Source organism: Malaclemys terrapin, chromosome 4, assembly GCF_027887155.1.
Source record: "Malaclemys terrapin pileata isolate rMalTer1 chromosome 4, rMalTer1.hap1, whole genome shotgun sequence".
Classification (NCBI taxonomy): Eukaryota; Metazoa; Chordata; order Testudines; family Emydidae; genus Malaclemys; species Malaclemys terrapin.
This window is the reverse complement of record NC_071508.1, coordinates 112,362,862-112,376,812: the sequence shown is the minus strand read 5'-3', so window position 1 is coordinate 112,376,812 and position 13,951 is coordinate 112,362,862. Positions and strand designations below refer to the sequence as shown.

The 13,951-nt window shown below is 44.7% G+C and overlaps 2 protein-coding genes across 2 annotated transcripts in view; one reads left to right on the top strand and one right to left on the bottom strand.

Moving 5' to 3' along the window:
- Nucleotides 1–13,951, top strand: part of ANGEL1 (angel homolog 1) — a 230,098-nt gene that overhangs the window by 178,506 nt on the left and 37,641 nt on the right. The gene's annotated exons all lie outside the window — the stretch shown is intronic.
- LRRC74A (leucine rich repeat containing 74A) overlaps nucleotides 1–13,951 on the bottom strand; it is a 31,669-nt gene that overhangs the window by 9,914 nt on the left and 7,804 nt on the right. The window contains exons 7-11 of the mRNA XM_054027731.1: nucleotides 9,903–9,988; nucleotides 7,223–7,417; nucleotides 6,759–6,854; nucleotides 3,639–3,782; nucleotides 226–333 (exon numbers count right to left, since the gene is read on the bottom strand). Of these exons, the coding sequence (XP_053883706.1) occupies nucleotides 226–333; nucleotides 3,639–3,782; nucleotides 6,759–6,854; nucleotides 7,223–7,417; nucleotides 9,903–9,988 (629 nt within the window). The remainder of the gene's footprint in view (nucleotides 1–225; nucleotides 334–3,638; nucleotides 3,783–6,758; nucleotides 6,855–7,222; nucleotides 7,418–9,902; nucleotides 9,989–13,951) is intronic.

The following is a 13,951-nucleotide window of genomic DNA, read 5'->3' as shown; positions in this document are numbered from 1 at the left end:
GATCCATGGCTATTTTGCCATCCACATCAGATATTAGGTCTCGTGGCATTTCCTTTGGGCCTCATTCAGGGGTGTTTCTCATGGCACATGTGGAGTTAGCCTAGTGGTGTGAGCTTCCTCTCAGCAGGACTCAACCAGCACCATCTGGGGGCTTCTGCAGTGTGAGCTTCCTCATAACAATACCCTGCCCTAAGAAAATTAGAGGACACTGTTTCTGAAGCACACCTGCATCATGGCTTTCCGGAATTCTGCCACAGGGATCTTCATACTTCCGTTTTTGTCCATGTTTCTAAAGAAATCCCAGAGTCTCAACTTGCGCTCATCCAAGTATTTCTAGCAGAAGCAGAGAAACAAAGATAAAACTTCCCTAGGGAGACTATTCTGCAGTCTGGTGTCTCTCTAGGTATTTATACTGTGCTCATTATTGTGGTATCTGAGCATCTAATGGAGCCCTTTGTTCTGATTTTCAGGCTAAATTTTCCTTTACTCAGGTTCATCCCGTTCTTCCTACTTAGACCCCATTGGAACAACCCTAAATAATTCTTCTGTCTCCTTGTTCTTTATCCTTCAAATATTTATATATGATTCTCAAGTCCCCACCCCACAAGTCATTGTTTGATCAAATGATAAATATTTAGTTCTTTGGATCTATCCTCCTAAGTCAATCCCTTCCTCCAGGTGCCTGATCATTTTTATTGCCCTTCTCTGAACTCCCTACAGTCTGACAATGTCTTACTGGTCCCAGGGGGTCCAGACCTGAATGCAATATTCCAGGAGAAATGAGCTAGAGTGCCATTGAGAAGTGAAGTCAGGAAAGTAACTGAAGTACTTCTCTGATGGATTGTATTTACTGAGGGACAACCTATCCTATATTCTCAATTACTGAGGGACAATCTACACTCATTACTATATTTGCTTTCCACAAGCTACTTTTAGTATAACTTTTCATGAGTGATGTACCTGAATATTTGGATGCTAATATTTAAACTGTATAATTAAATTTATCAGCCTTAATTTGGGATATTGCAGATTATGTACCATCTGTATTTTATGACTTTTTAAACCAAACTTTGTACTTTTGGATAATTTAAGCATTATACCCAGATGTATATAAACTCTTTCTTTAACCCATGTATTAGATAATTTTAACATTAGCTTTAAGAATTTTTTTTTATTCCTGATGCCATGCAGCGAGGAACTAGCATTTTCTTGCTGTAAGCTTCAGTGCTTTTGCACATGCAACCCAAAACAGCTTTGTCTATTTTTGATACCATATTCTACTGCAAACACATGTCGTCTTTGCTGTTCACTCTCATCCCAGGTCTGTGTTGGTCACCAAGATCTGTACGCACAGTGAACAGTTCTCTGTGGCTCTCACCACCTCTCCCATCTTCAGTGCAACCAGCTGTTCCAAGTGCATCCAGGTTGTACACTAGGGCTCCTAACACCTTATCTAGATCCCAGCACACTTATTCAAAGCCACATATACAGTGTTGCAGAGGTTAACTGGCTAATATTCTGCTTAGCCACTAAGGAATGCAGCCAGGTTAGTAGTAGCAGCCTGGTCGTGAAAACTTTTTTTATCCAGATCACCTTCTTTTTGCGGCTACAGACTAACACAGCTGCTACTCTGAAACAGGTCTGATTGTATGACTCTCCTGTCCCAGCAAGGGGGACATCGCCACCTGCTGTCACTTGTAGAAATTACAGGCCTTTGAAAATAGTTATATAAAGTTTCTGGCAATATGTGTTAATAAATAATATAATATCTTGTATTTATATAGCTTAATCTTGAAGGCTCCAAAAGGGGTCCTATTAAGTTCAACTGGGGTAGTGGGGGTTTTGTGATGATCTGAACTGAGATCCACCAGCATGTTTCAGACAGCTCATCTGACAACCATCAGTTGGACAAGGGAGCAGTACTGTCAGGTGATTATAGAATAGGACTGGGAATCAGAAGATCTGGATTATTATTCTCAACTCTGCCACTGACTTGCTGTGTGAAATTAGGCAAGCCATTTAACTTCCTTGTGCCTCACTTTCCTCATCTGTAAAACAGAGATAATACTGACCCATTTTTGTAAAGTGCTTTGAAATTCTTGGATTGAAGATGTCATACAAAGTCACAGAATTATTATTACTAATGATTTTTAGTCATTACTGACCTGAATGAGATTCAAACCATCAGACTAGAGGTTAAAAAAAAGTTTTTATCTTATTCAGATGTCAGACCCCTGTGAGCCATCCAATCCCCAGCCATGTGTTTCCCCTAAAAAACAGAAAGATTTGCTAAGTAATTCTACATGGAATTAAATGTGTGACTATGGAATGCTCCATTCCACAATACAAGAGGAGACTGCGTGGCCTCTTCTGGAGGGTCCTAACTGGCTGAATTTTTTGCTGAGAAGAAAGCTCATCCCTCCCTGAAGTAGCCCAGAGTTTGTGCACTAGGTGTGGAGAGCAACAGAGGGTCCTGTGGCACCTTTAAGACTAACAGAAGTATTGGAGCATAAGCTTTTGTGGGTAAGAACCTCACTTCATCAGACGCAAGTAATGGAAATTTCCAGAGGCAGGTATAAATCAGTATGGAGATAACGAGGTTAGTTCAATCAGGGAGGGTGAGGTGCTCTGCTAGGAGTTGAGGTGTGAATACCAAGGGAGGAGAAACTGCTTCTGTAGTTGGATAGCCATTCAGAGTCTTTGTTTAATCCTGATCTGATGGTGTCAAATTTGCAAATGAACTGGAGCTCAGCAGTTTCTCTTTGGAGTCTGGTCCTGAAGTTTTTTTGCTGTAAGATGGCTACCTTTACATCTGCTATTGTGTGGCCAGGGAGGTTGAAGTGTTCTCCTACAGGTTTTTGTATATTGCCATTCCTGATATCTGACTTGTGTCCATTTATCCTCTTGCGTAGTGACTGTCCAGTATGGCCAATATGCATAGCAGAGGGACATTGCTGGCACATGGTGGCGTATATAACATTGGTGGACATGCAGGTGAATGAGCCGGTGACGTTGTAGCTGATCTGGTTAGGTCCTGTGATGGTGTTGCTGGTGTAGATATGTGGGCAGAGTTGGCATCGAGGTTTGTTGCATGGATTGGGTCCTGAGTTAGAGTTGTTATGGTGCGGTGCGGGGTTGCTGGTGAGAATATGCTTAAGGTTGGCGGGTTGTCTGTGGGCGAGGACTGGCCTGCCTTCCCAGGTCTGTGAAAGTGAGGGATCATTGTCCAGGATGGGTTGTAGATCACTGATGATGCGTTGGAGAGGTTTAAGCTGAGGACTGTAGGTGATGGCCAGTGGAGTTCTGTTGGTTTCTTTTTTGGGCCTGTCTTGTAGGAGGCTTCTGGGTACACGTCTGGCTCTGTTGATTTGTTTCTTTATTTCCTTGTGTGGGTATTGTAGTTTTGAGAATGCTTAGTGAAGATCTTGTAGGTGTTGGTCTCTGTCTGAGGGGTTGGAGCAGATGCGGTTGTACCTCAGCACTTGGCTGTAGACGATGGATCGTGTGGTGTGTCCAGGGTGGAAGCTGGAGGTATGAAGGTAGGCGTAGCAGTCGGTGGGTTTTCGGTATAGGGTGGAGTTAACGTGGCCATTGCTTATTTGTGTGGAGAGACTATGTAGCCAATCTGGACTGCTCACCTGAATCAGCATCATGGGGTCTGGACGCTGTTCAGGCTTCTTGGAGATGAAGCCTCGAACCCCACCATAGATGACATCTAATTCAGGGTGCACCTGACACACCACGTCCAGCAGCTTGAGGAAGCTTCCATTCACAAGCACATTCTAATGTAGGGGAAAGAGGACACCACACTCAGCACAGACATCCCAGCCATATTGTTCAGCCTGCCTGAGGGTTTAATGAAAGCAAGAAACCGTCTATATTAATGAACCCCATCTTATCTCAATATTAACTATGCTCCCCATGCCTCAGACCTTCTTTCCTCCCCACACTTCACTTTAGTGGATCCCACTGGGGGCCCAAGACTCTTTAGTGCTTCAGCCTCTGAGCGTATGTTCCCTTTCTTTATCCTCACCACCTATCACCACTTGTGATACACAAAATTTACTTCAGTTTGACACAAGACAAATGTCTGTCAAGCTGAAACACATCTGCCACCTGGCTCAAATAGTCGGTCATCAGAAGATCATTGGGAGATGGTCCCCTCCCCACTTGCTCAACATATGACCTGCTCATCATTGCTTGTCTTTCTGCAGAAAAAAAAATTAAAACTGATCTAAAGTCAAAGGGGTTAGTTTCTCCAATAATGTCTCTTTACAGTCCACCCTACAGGGACAGGGGAATCTGGGAGGGGGTTGAGTTTCACTTGACACCTAGAATTTTCAGTGCTTTTCGTAAAACTCTGTTTCATTATGTATATAGCCCTGCGTGGATACACAAATGTGTATCCGAATCCGATCCGCTATCCACAAAAATTATCTGCAGATATCCACATCCACAGATATCTGCGGGGTTGCAGGGCTCTACAGTGGGGGCCTGGCTGAGGCGCCAAGGCATCCCTCCCCCCACCCGCCAGAGCCCAGTTGGAGAGAGCCATGTGGGCAGCTGTGGGGAGCCCACGTGGAGTCAGGGACCCTCCACCTGCCCTCAGCTGGGCAGGGAACCTGGGGGACGGGGACATAGCCAGGGACTGCTCTCAGCCTCTCACCCGCACCGTGAGCAGGTGGAGGGTCCACCACGGCTCCCCACAACTCCCCGGCTGGGCTCCATGCTGTGGAGCTGCCCAGGGGCTGCTTGGGCCCCCCACCCGGGGCAGGTGGAGGGTCTGCTGAGGCTCCCCACAGCTGCCTGCTCTTACTGTGGCTGGGCTGCAGCTCTGAGCCACCCTCCCTCCCCGGCTGGAGCCGGGCCGGGGAGAGCCACACTGGCGGCAGACCCTCCACCTGCCCTGGGCAGGAAACCCACGCAGACCCCCACCCAGTGTCCCAGCCCTCTGCCCAGGGCAAGTGGAGGGACCCAGACTCCCCACAGATGCCAGTGTGACTCTCCCCGACCTGGCTCCGGCAGGGAGAGGGGCGGCTCGGAGCTGCAGCCTGGCCACAATAAGATCCGGGCGGGCAGCTGTGGAGAGCCATGGCAGAGGCCCAAGCAGCCCCCACCCAGTGTCCCTGCCCCCCAGGCACCCGCCCAGGGCAGGTGAAGGATCCGTGCCATGGTTCCTCACAGCTGCCCGCCCGGCTCTTACCGTCAAAGTCCTGTGCGGATACAAAATTTGTATCCACATCCATGCTGCTATCCTCAGAAATGGTCCATGGATATAAAGCGGATACCCGCAGTTTTGCAGGGCTCTAAGTATGTAGTGTTGGTTAAAGGTTACATATTGGCAGTATCTGGAGACTAAGAGTTTGGTTTTCAGAGATGCTGAGCAGTTGCAGCGCTCATAGATTTTGATGGAGTAGTGCGGGCTGAGCATTTCTGAAAATCAAACTTAAGTCAACTATCCCCAGAGCAGTTATAGCAAAGACAGCACTAATACAATATTCTATCTTCAGGTTTTATAGCCACCTGTAGGGGGTAAACCTCAATATTGATGCAAAAATAGTTATTAATGAAATCATTATAATTGATTTTTATTATATTAGGTTATTACAAACTTGTCTTTGCCTTTACTGAAATTTTTAAGAGACACTTAAAATGATGTTCATACACATGATGCTTGGAGAATATGAGTGCTCAAATGCTTGTTAGTTGCTTATTTGATTATATAAAACATCAAGCTAGGTAAGGAGATTCCTGGAGGCCTCTGCTTTCTGTCAGTGTGACAGGCTTCCAAAGCTCAAGGAAAATAATACCATGTTTATTACCCCAAGTGAAGTTACCAAGACTCTGAAATTCATCTTGATACCTTCTATTTTGCTTTAGTATTTCATACTATTTTCTTTTATCATATGTTTTAGTATTAGTTATTGTGATTCATGTTTTGTATAGAATATTTGATCTGAGTCTTTACTTGCAATTTGTAAGTGGTAGACTGTGTAAAAGAATGTAAGGAGGATTAATGCTTAGGATGTGTTATCCAGAGATAAACTAAGAAATCAGAAAAATGGCCCTTTTCACCCCTTTCCTCTGCAAAGAAAAGAACCTCTTGGTTTCAATCCCATGCAATGGATTCTAGAAAAAATTCTTATTGAAAATGATTTCTCTTATAGACATTCTAAAGTCTTAGTTCTTCAAGTGATAAGGAAACATTTATGATCGGGAAGCGGCGCGGGCTGAGGGATGTACTGGCCGCCGCTTCCCGCAGCCCCCATTGACCTGAAGCAGCGAACCTCGGCCACTGGGAGCTGTGATCAAATGAACCTACGGGCGCCTCAGGTAAACAAACCGCCAGGGGCTTTCCCTGAACAAGCGGCGGCCCTAGTTTGAGAACCACTGCTCTACTATACTGCCCTGGAAGGTCATATTGTAGCATGAGAAGGAGTTTAGCCTCCAAGGCGAACTCATGCTTTGTCCTCTTTGCTGAGATTGCAGTCAAGATGGCCAATTACTGCTAACTGTGATGGTGATATGGATAGCAATCTACCAGGAACTAGATTGAGACCTCACAACTTCCACTCATGCCATTGAAGAGCTGTTAAATAGTAATGTTTTGTCATTAGTGGCTGGAGCTGAACTGATACAGGTAACCCAGAAGACAGACCTCAAAGAGTTCTAAAAGAGTTTAGCACTAGAATTCAGGTGGCTCCAAAAGGTTCTAATGTATATATTTTGGGACTCTACCAACCCTAACACCATCTTACTGAGATGTTGATCTCTTCCATCTTGGATTTTGGATTCTTCCTGATGGATGTGACAAGCGCAATGGCACCCTCTACAGTTAGGGGATTATGAGACAGCTGTGGTGGAAGACAAATGGAAAAAAAATTAGGAGGAGAATTTCACTTCCTGGTAATAAGTGTGGGTATATCTCTTTCCCCCTCAGTTTAGACTTTAGGAGGGTCATGGCCCAACTGTGCCCTTTCAACAAGTTTATCTTCATTATCTGTCCATCTTGTCACCTTCCCATTAAACTCTGCAAAGCCAACTACAGGAATAGATTCTGGTCACCTCCTTCTTCTCCTCCTTTGCCTGTCTCTTGCTTAGCACAAAACCAATTGCTTTCCATTTCAGCTTAGGCAGCTCATATCAGAGTTTTCCTCACCCCCGGCTCAGGGTTTTACACCCTCTTCCCTTACTCATAGCCCAATTCAGGCTTTGTCTTTACCTTCAGGATTTTGAGATTTCCATTGACCTCTAGCCCCTTGGCCAGCTTCCCAGCCCCTTCATTGTTGATATGGTTGCTGCTGATGTCCAGTTGGACCAGAATGTTGTTAAGTTTGAGAGCTTCTCCAAGGGCCAGAGCCCCTTCATTCCCAAAGCCATTCCATGAGAGGTCAAGTATCTTCAGCGTTCCATTGACCTCCAGAGAGAGAAGAGAAATCACCACTGGCATCACAGCCATTGCAAATCCAGCTGATGCATCAATCTATTCCTCCTGTGAAGCCCCCTTTCATGACTGAGGCAGTGAACCAACTGGGGACTTAAGAGCTCTGCCTGCTTCTTCACTGTTGTCTTTGCCAGATAGAATTCCACTTATGTCAGTGGCCTCACAGCAGAACCTAGCAAATGCCAGCTGGGGCTCCAGCAGTGTGAGTTTCCTCACAGATGTGACCTACCAGTGCCAGCCCTGAGCACAGTGATGCAAAATTCTTCCCAGCAGTGCTGAGTGGAACTGCACCTGTGTGAGCTAACCAGGGCCAGCCCACAGCCCACTGGTGTGAACTTCCTCCCAGCACTGACGGTCAGTGCCCTCTAGGACTACATTTGTGTGAGCTACCAAATCCTGCCCAGACTTCAGTGATGTGAGCTTCCTCTCAGCACTGCCCTATTATTACCCGCGGAGACTCCCCACTAAAGGCTTTCTCTCAGAGGTGCCCTTTATGCTAGAGTGCGTAGTCCTTTACATGCTATTCTGAAAATAGGTGATTATAAAAAGGCCAAGAAGCACCCATGAAGCAGTACATTGGAGAGGGAGGTGCTGTGCCTGAATAGATTAATAGATTCTAGGACTGGAAGGGACCTCGAGAGGTCATCAAGTCCAGTCTCCTGCCCTCATGGCAGGACCAAATACTGTCTAGACCATCCCCGATAGATATTTATCTAACCTACTCTTAAATATCTCCAGAGATGGAGATTCCACAACCTCCCTAGGCAATTTATTCTAGTGTTTAACCACCCTGACAGTTAGGAACTTTTTCCTAATGTCCAACCTAAACCTCCCTTGCTGCAGTTTAAGCCCATTGCTTCTTGTTCTATCCTTCGAGGCTAAGGTGAACAAGTTTTCTCCCTCCTCCTCATGACACTCTTTTAGATACCTGAAAACTGCTATCATGTCCCCTCTCAGTCTTCTCTTTTCCAAACTAAACAAACCCAATTCTTTCAGCTTTCCTTCATAGGTCATGTTCTCAAGACCTTTAATCATTCTTGTTGCTCTTCTCTGGACCCTCTCCAATTTCTCCACATCTTTCTTGAAATGCGGTGCCCAGAACTGGACACAATACTCCAGTTGAGGCCTAACCAGCGCAGAGTAGAGCAGAAGAATGACTTCTCGTGTCTTGCTCACAACACACCTGTTAATGCATCCCAGAATCATGTTTGCTTTTTTCGCAACAGCATCACACTGTTGACTCATATTTAGCTTGTGGTCCACTATAACCCCTAAATCCCTTTCTGCCGTACTCCTTCCTAGACAGTTTCTTCCCATTCTGTATGTGTGAAACTGATTGTTCCTTCCTAAGTGGAGCACTTTGCATTTGTCTTTGTTAAACTTCATCCTGTTTGCCTCAAACTATTTCTCCAATTTGTCCAGATCATTTTGAATTATGACCTTATCCTCCAAAGCAGTTGCAATCCCTCCCAATTTAGTATCATCCGCAAACTTAATAACTGTACTTTCTATGCCAATATCTAAGTCATTGATGAAGATATTGAACAGAGCCGGTCCCAAAACAGACCCCTGCGGAAGCCCACTTGTTATACCTTTCCAGCAGGATTGGGAACCATTAATAACTACTCTCTGAGTACCATTATCCAGCCAGTTATGCACCCCCCTTATAGTAGCTCCATCTAAGTGGTATTTGCCTAGTTTATTGATAAGAATATAATGCAAGACCATATTGAATGCCTTACTAAAGTCTATGTATACCACATCCACCGCTTCTCCCTTATCCACAAGATTCGTTATCCTATCAAAGAAAGCTATCAGATTGGTTTGACATGATTTGTTCTTTACAAATCCATGCTGGCTATTCCCTATCACCTTACCACCTTCCACATGTTTGCAGATGATTTCCTTAATTACTTGCTCCATTATCTTCCCTTGCACATAAGTTAAACTAACTGGTCTGTAGTATCCTGGGTTGTTTTTATTTCCCTTTTCATGAATCATGTTTGCCATTGCCATTACGTCATCATCAGACAGACTTTGGCTCAGGGATGTGTGATGTTTGAGAGAGTGGGTAGGGAGGGGAATCTGTGCCTCTGCCCAATGAGGGATCTCTGAAGCAGATTAATCTAAAGTAAACTAAAGCTTGACAGGCGAGAAGCCTAGATGAGGGGTCACTGGGAGTATGTGTCATAGAAGACCCCTTTGTCAGAGGAGGGTATGGATGGGAGTATCTGTTGTTTCTCTGTTGCTTGGTTTTGAGTGTTGCCTAAAGTTGACCCCTCTGTAAAATTAGAGGGGCATAGGTTATTGGCAAACACAGGAAGTTGAATGGCTAGTGATGATATGAAAGAACCATTAGCAGAACAAGGGCAGATCAGTACATGCCAGGACATGCCAACTTTCCAAGCTCAGCTAACAATCAGGGTCAGTCATATCACTGTTCAGGAGGGAGGCTTACTCTGAGACCAGCACCCAGTGCCACAGCCCCCTTCATCCGCAAGTGGTTCCAGCTCAGGTTCAGAAACTCCAGTGCTTCATTGTTGGCTGAGGAAGAGGAAAAGAGATGTTAGCTGAAGAAGGAGAATGAACAGAAATGCATTTTAAAAGGGACTAGAGATTCATGTTATTGAAGGAGTGGTGAGACATGAGGTAATCCCAGGCACACACCATACAATACATGCTACAAATGAACACATATAGAGAAATAATCTAGCTAGACACACGTGGTAAGCACGCTCACAGACAGATTCACACAGTCTCTCTCTCACTCAACCACACCCACATACACTTGCAGTTACTACACACAGAGCTGCATACAGATACATGTACAAATACATGCAAATATATTCATACAAAAGACGCTCCATTTCTCCACCTCCCAAGACACTAGACACAGACTGCAGTAACAGGCTACAGACACTATTAGGGATCTTAAAGGAATAATAACACATCCTATATTAGAGAAACAACCTGCTGTTGCTACCCTCCGTATTGATTCCACACTCGACACTACTGCTGCCATCCCCACTAATAACACCCCCATCACTGATACATGATAGTGATACCAGGGACCACTGCCCCTTCCTCCAGTGGGAATCTGATAGTGGCCTGAGCACCAAATACTCCTCTTGTAAGGTGTGTGTGACAGACGGACAATTTCCTGCAATGTCATGAATGAACTTTATTCATTTAAGTTAAACCTTATTAAATTAGATTCAATGCCTTTGTGGTCCATTGTATTAAATATGCAGTTGTGTTTGTGTTAGTGGGGAATTATCTGTAACTTCTCTAAGGAGACTGACTAATGCCCTCTATGGAAGGGATTAGAAACTTCAAAGGGCCTTTTGGAATAATACATGTAGAGTGGATTTCCTAGGAAGTACCAGGGATTAAGGGGAATGCAAATGACCTACTTGGAATCCATCCTTTTGAGCCCTGTCCAGGGAGGAAAACCCATTGTCTACTAATTACCTGCTCCTGGAAATTCTCGATCAAAGACCCCTGAACTGTATAAAGGGTGGACTAAACATGTTATGAGTGTGCTTGTTCTGAGCTGAAGCTGTGATGAATTTGAAATCACAAAAAAAAAACCTGGTGGAGATTGAAGGATTGCTCCTGCCAGAGGCCATGTAAGGGTTGGGGTGATCTCTGATAAAATGATTGGCATGCATGTAGGTTCCTCTATTGTTTTTAATGTTTTCTCTGTAATGCTTTGACCTTAAGAATCAAATAGGTTTGCTCAGAAAGAACTGTATGGTAACTTATAGCTGTGGGCAGTCACACCGTTAACCATCTCTGAAGAGAAAGTAAACGTGTGTGCTTGGGCAGCCTGTTTCTACCTGGTAGTAGCTCGGTCAGAACGAAGTGAGATACAGGAAAGACAACAGTTGGGGAGCTGGAGGCCTGGGAGAGGGTGCCCTGGTTGGACCACTGAGGGGAAATACAGGTGCAGTTGCCCTGAGCTGTGACAGTGTGCAGTGGAGCTCTCTGAGTTGGTAGCTGGTCCTGTGAGGCCCAACGGTGCTCTGTACAAGGGGAGAGCGTGAAATAGCCTATGCTACAGATGCTTTTTGGAGCAGGGCAGGCCCAGCAACGTTCTGAGGGCTATCAACCTGATCAGAAAAGCAGAGATGCCACTGAAGAGCAGCTTAAGTTCCAGAGCCTGGATTCCTCCACCAAACAATTGCTAAGAGACCAAGAAAAAAGGGTTGCTACAAATCCATCAACAACATGAACTGACTTGGCAGTTGGCAGTTTTTCAAAGGGACACTATTAAGGGCCCAAAAGCAAGCTATTCCGCTGGTTAGGAAAGATAGAAAATGTGGCAAAAGACCACCTTGGCTTAACCACGAGATCTTGCACGATCTAAAAAATAAAAAGGAGTCATATAAAAAATGGAAACTAGGACAGATTACAAAGGATGAATATAGGCAAACAACACAGGAATGCAGGGGCAAGATTAGAAAGGCAAAGGCACAAAATGAGCTCAAACTAGCTACGGGAATAAAAGGAAACAAGAAGACTTTTTATCAATACATTAGAAGCAAGAGGAAGACCAAAGACAGGGTAGGCCCACTGCTTAGTGAAGAGGGAGAAACAGTAACAGGAAACTTGGAAATGGCAGAGATGCTTAATGACTTCTTTGTTTCGGTCTTCACCGAGAAGTCTGAAGGAATGCCTAACATAGTGAATGCTAATGGGAAGGGGGTAGGTTTAGCGGATAAAATAAAAAAAGAACAAGTTAAACATCACTTAGAAAAGTTAGATGCCTGCAAGTCACCCGGGCCTGATGAAATGCATCCTAGAATACTCAAGGAGCTAATAGAGGAGGTATCTGAGCCTCTAGCTATTATCTTTGGAAAGTCATGGGAGACGGGAGAGATTCCAGAAGACTGGAAAAGGGCAAATATAGTGCCCATCTATAAAAAGGGAAATAAAAACAACCCAGGTAACTACAGACCAGTTAGTTTAACTTCTGTGCCAGGGAAGATAATGGAGCAAGTAATTAAGGAAATCGTCTGCCAACACTTGGAAGGTGGTAAGGAGATAGGGAATAGCCAGCATGGATTTGTGAAGAACAAATCATGTCAAACCAATCTGATAGCTTTCTTTGATAGGATAACGAGCCTTGTGGATAAGGGTGAAGCGGTGGATGTGGTATACCTAGACTTTAGTAAGGCATTTGATACGGTCTCGCATGATATTCTTATCGATAAACTAGGCAAATACAAATTAGATGGGGCTACTATAAGGTGGGTGCATAACTGGCTGGATAATCGTACTCAGAGAGTTGTTATTAATGGTTCCCAATCCTGCTGGAAAGGCGTAACGAGTGGGGTACCGCAGGGGTCTGTTTTGGGACCGGCTCTGTTCAATATCTTCATCAACGACTTAGATATTGGCATAGAAAGTACGCTTATTAAGTTTGCGGATGATACCAAACTGGGAGGGATTGCAACTACTTTGGAGGACAGGGTCATAATTCAAAATGATCTGGACAAATTGGAGAAATGGTCTGAGTTAAACAGGATGAAGTTTAACAAAGACAAATGCAAAGTGCTCCACTTAGGAAGGAAAAATCAATTTCACACATACAGAATGGGAAAAGACTGTCTAGGAAGGAGTACGGCAGAAAGGGATCTAGGGGTTATAGTGGACCACAAGCTAAATATGAGTCAACAGTGTGATGCTGTTGCAAAAAAAGCAAACATGATTCTGGGATGCATTAACAGGTGTGTTGTGAGCAAGACACGAGAAGTCATTCTTCCGCTCTACTCTGCTCTGGTTAGGCCTCAGCTGGAGTATTGTGTCCAGTTCTGGGCGCCGCATTTTAAAAAAGATGTGGAGAAACTGGAAAGGGTCCAAAGAAGAGCAACAAGAATGATTAAAGGTCTTGAGAACATGACCTATGAAGGAAGGCTGAAAGAATTGGGTTTGTTTAGTTTGGAAAAGAGAAGACTGAGAGGGGACATGATAGCAGTTTTCAGGTATATAAAAGGGTGTCATAAGGAGGAGGGAGAGAACTTGTTCACCTTAGCCTCTAAGGATAGAACCAGAAACAATGGGTTTAAACTGCAGCAAGGGAGGTCTAGATTGGACATTAGGAAAAAGTTCCTAACTGTCAGGGTGGTTAAACACTGGAACAAATTGCCTAGGGAGGTTGTGGAATCTCCGTCTCTGGAGATATTTAAGAGTAGGTTAGATAAATGTCTATTAGGGATGGTCTAGGCAGTATTTGGTCCTGCCATGCGGGCAGGGGACTGGACTCGATGACCTCTCGAGGTCCCTTCCAGTCCTAGAATCTATGAATCTATGAATCTATGACTTGCAGCAGGTGAAACCTGCCTCTGTTTTAACTCTAGCCAGAGCCTCCGTGCTCACCAGAGAATCTGAAGAGCAGAGAATATGTTGGTGATGCAAGGTACGTCTCCACTTCGAGCTGGAGGTGTAATTTTCAGCTCGAGGAGGCAGAAGAAAACAGTTTCTCTGGCTTATGCAAAAAACATA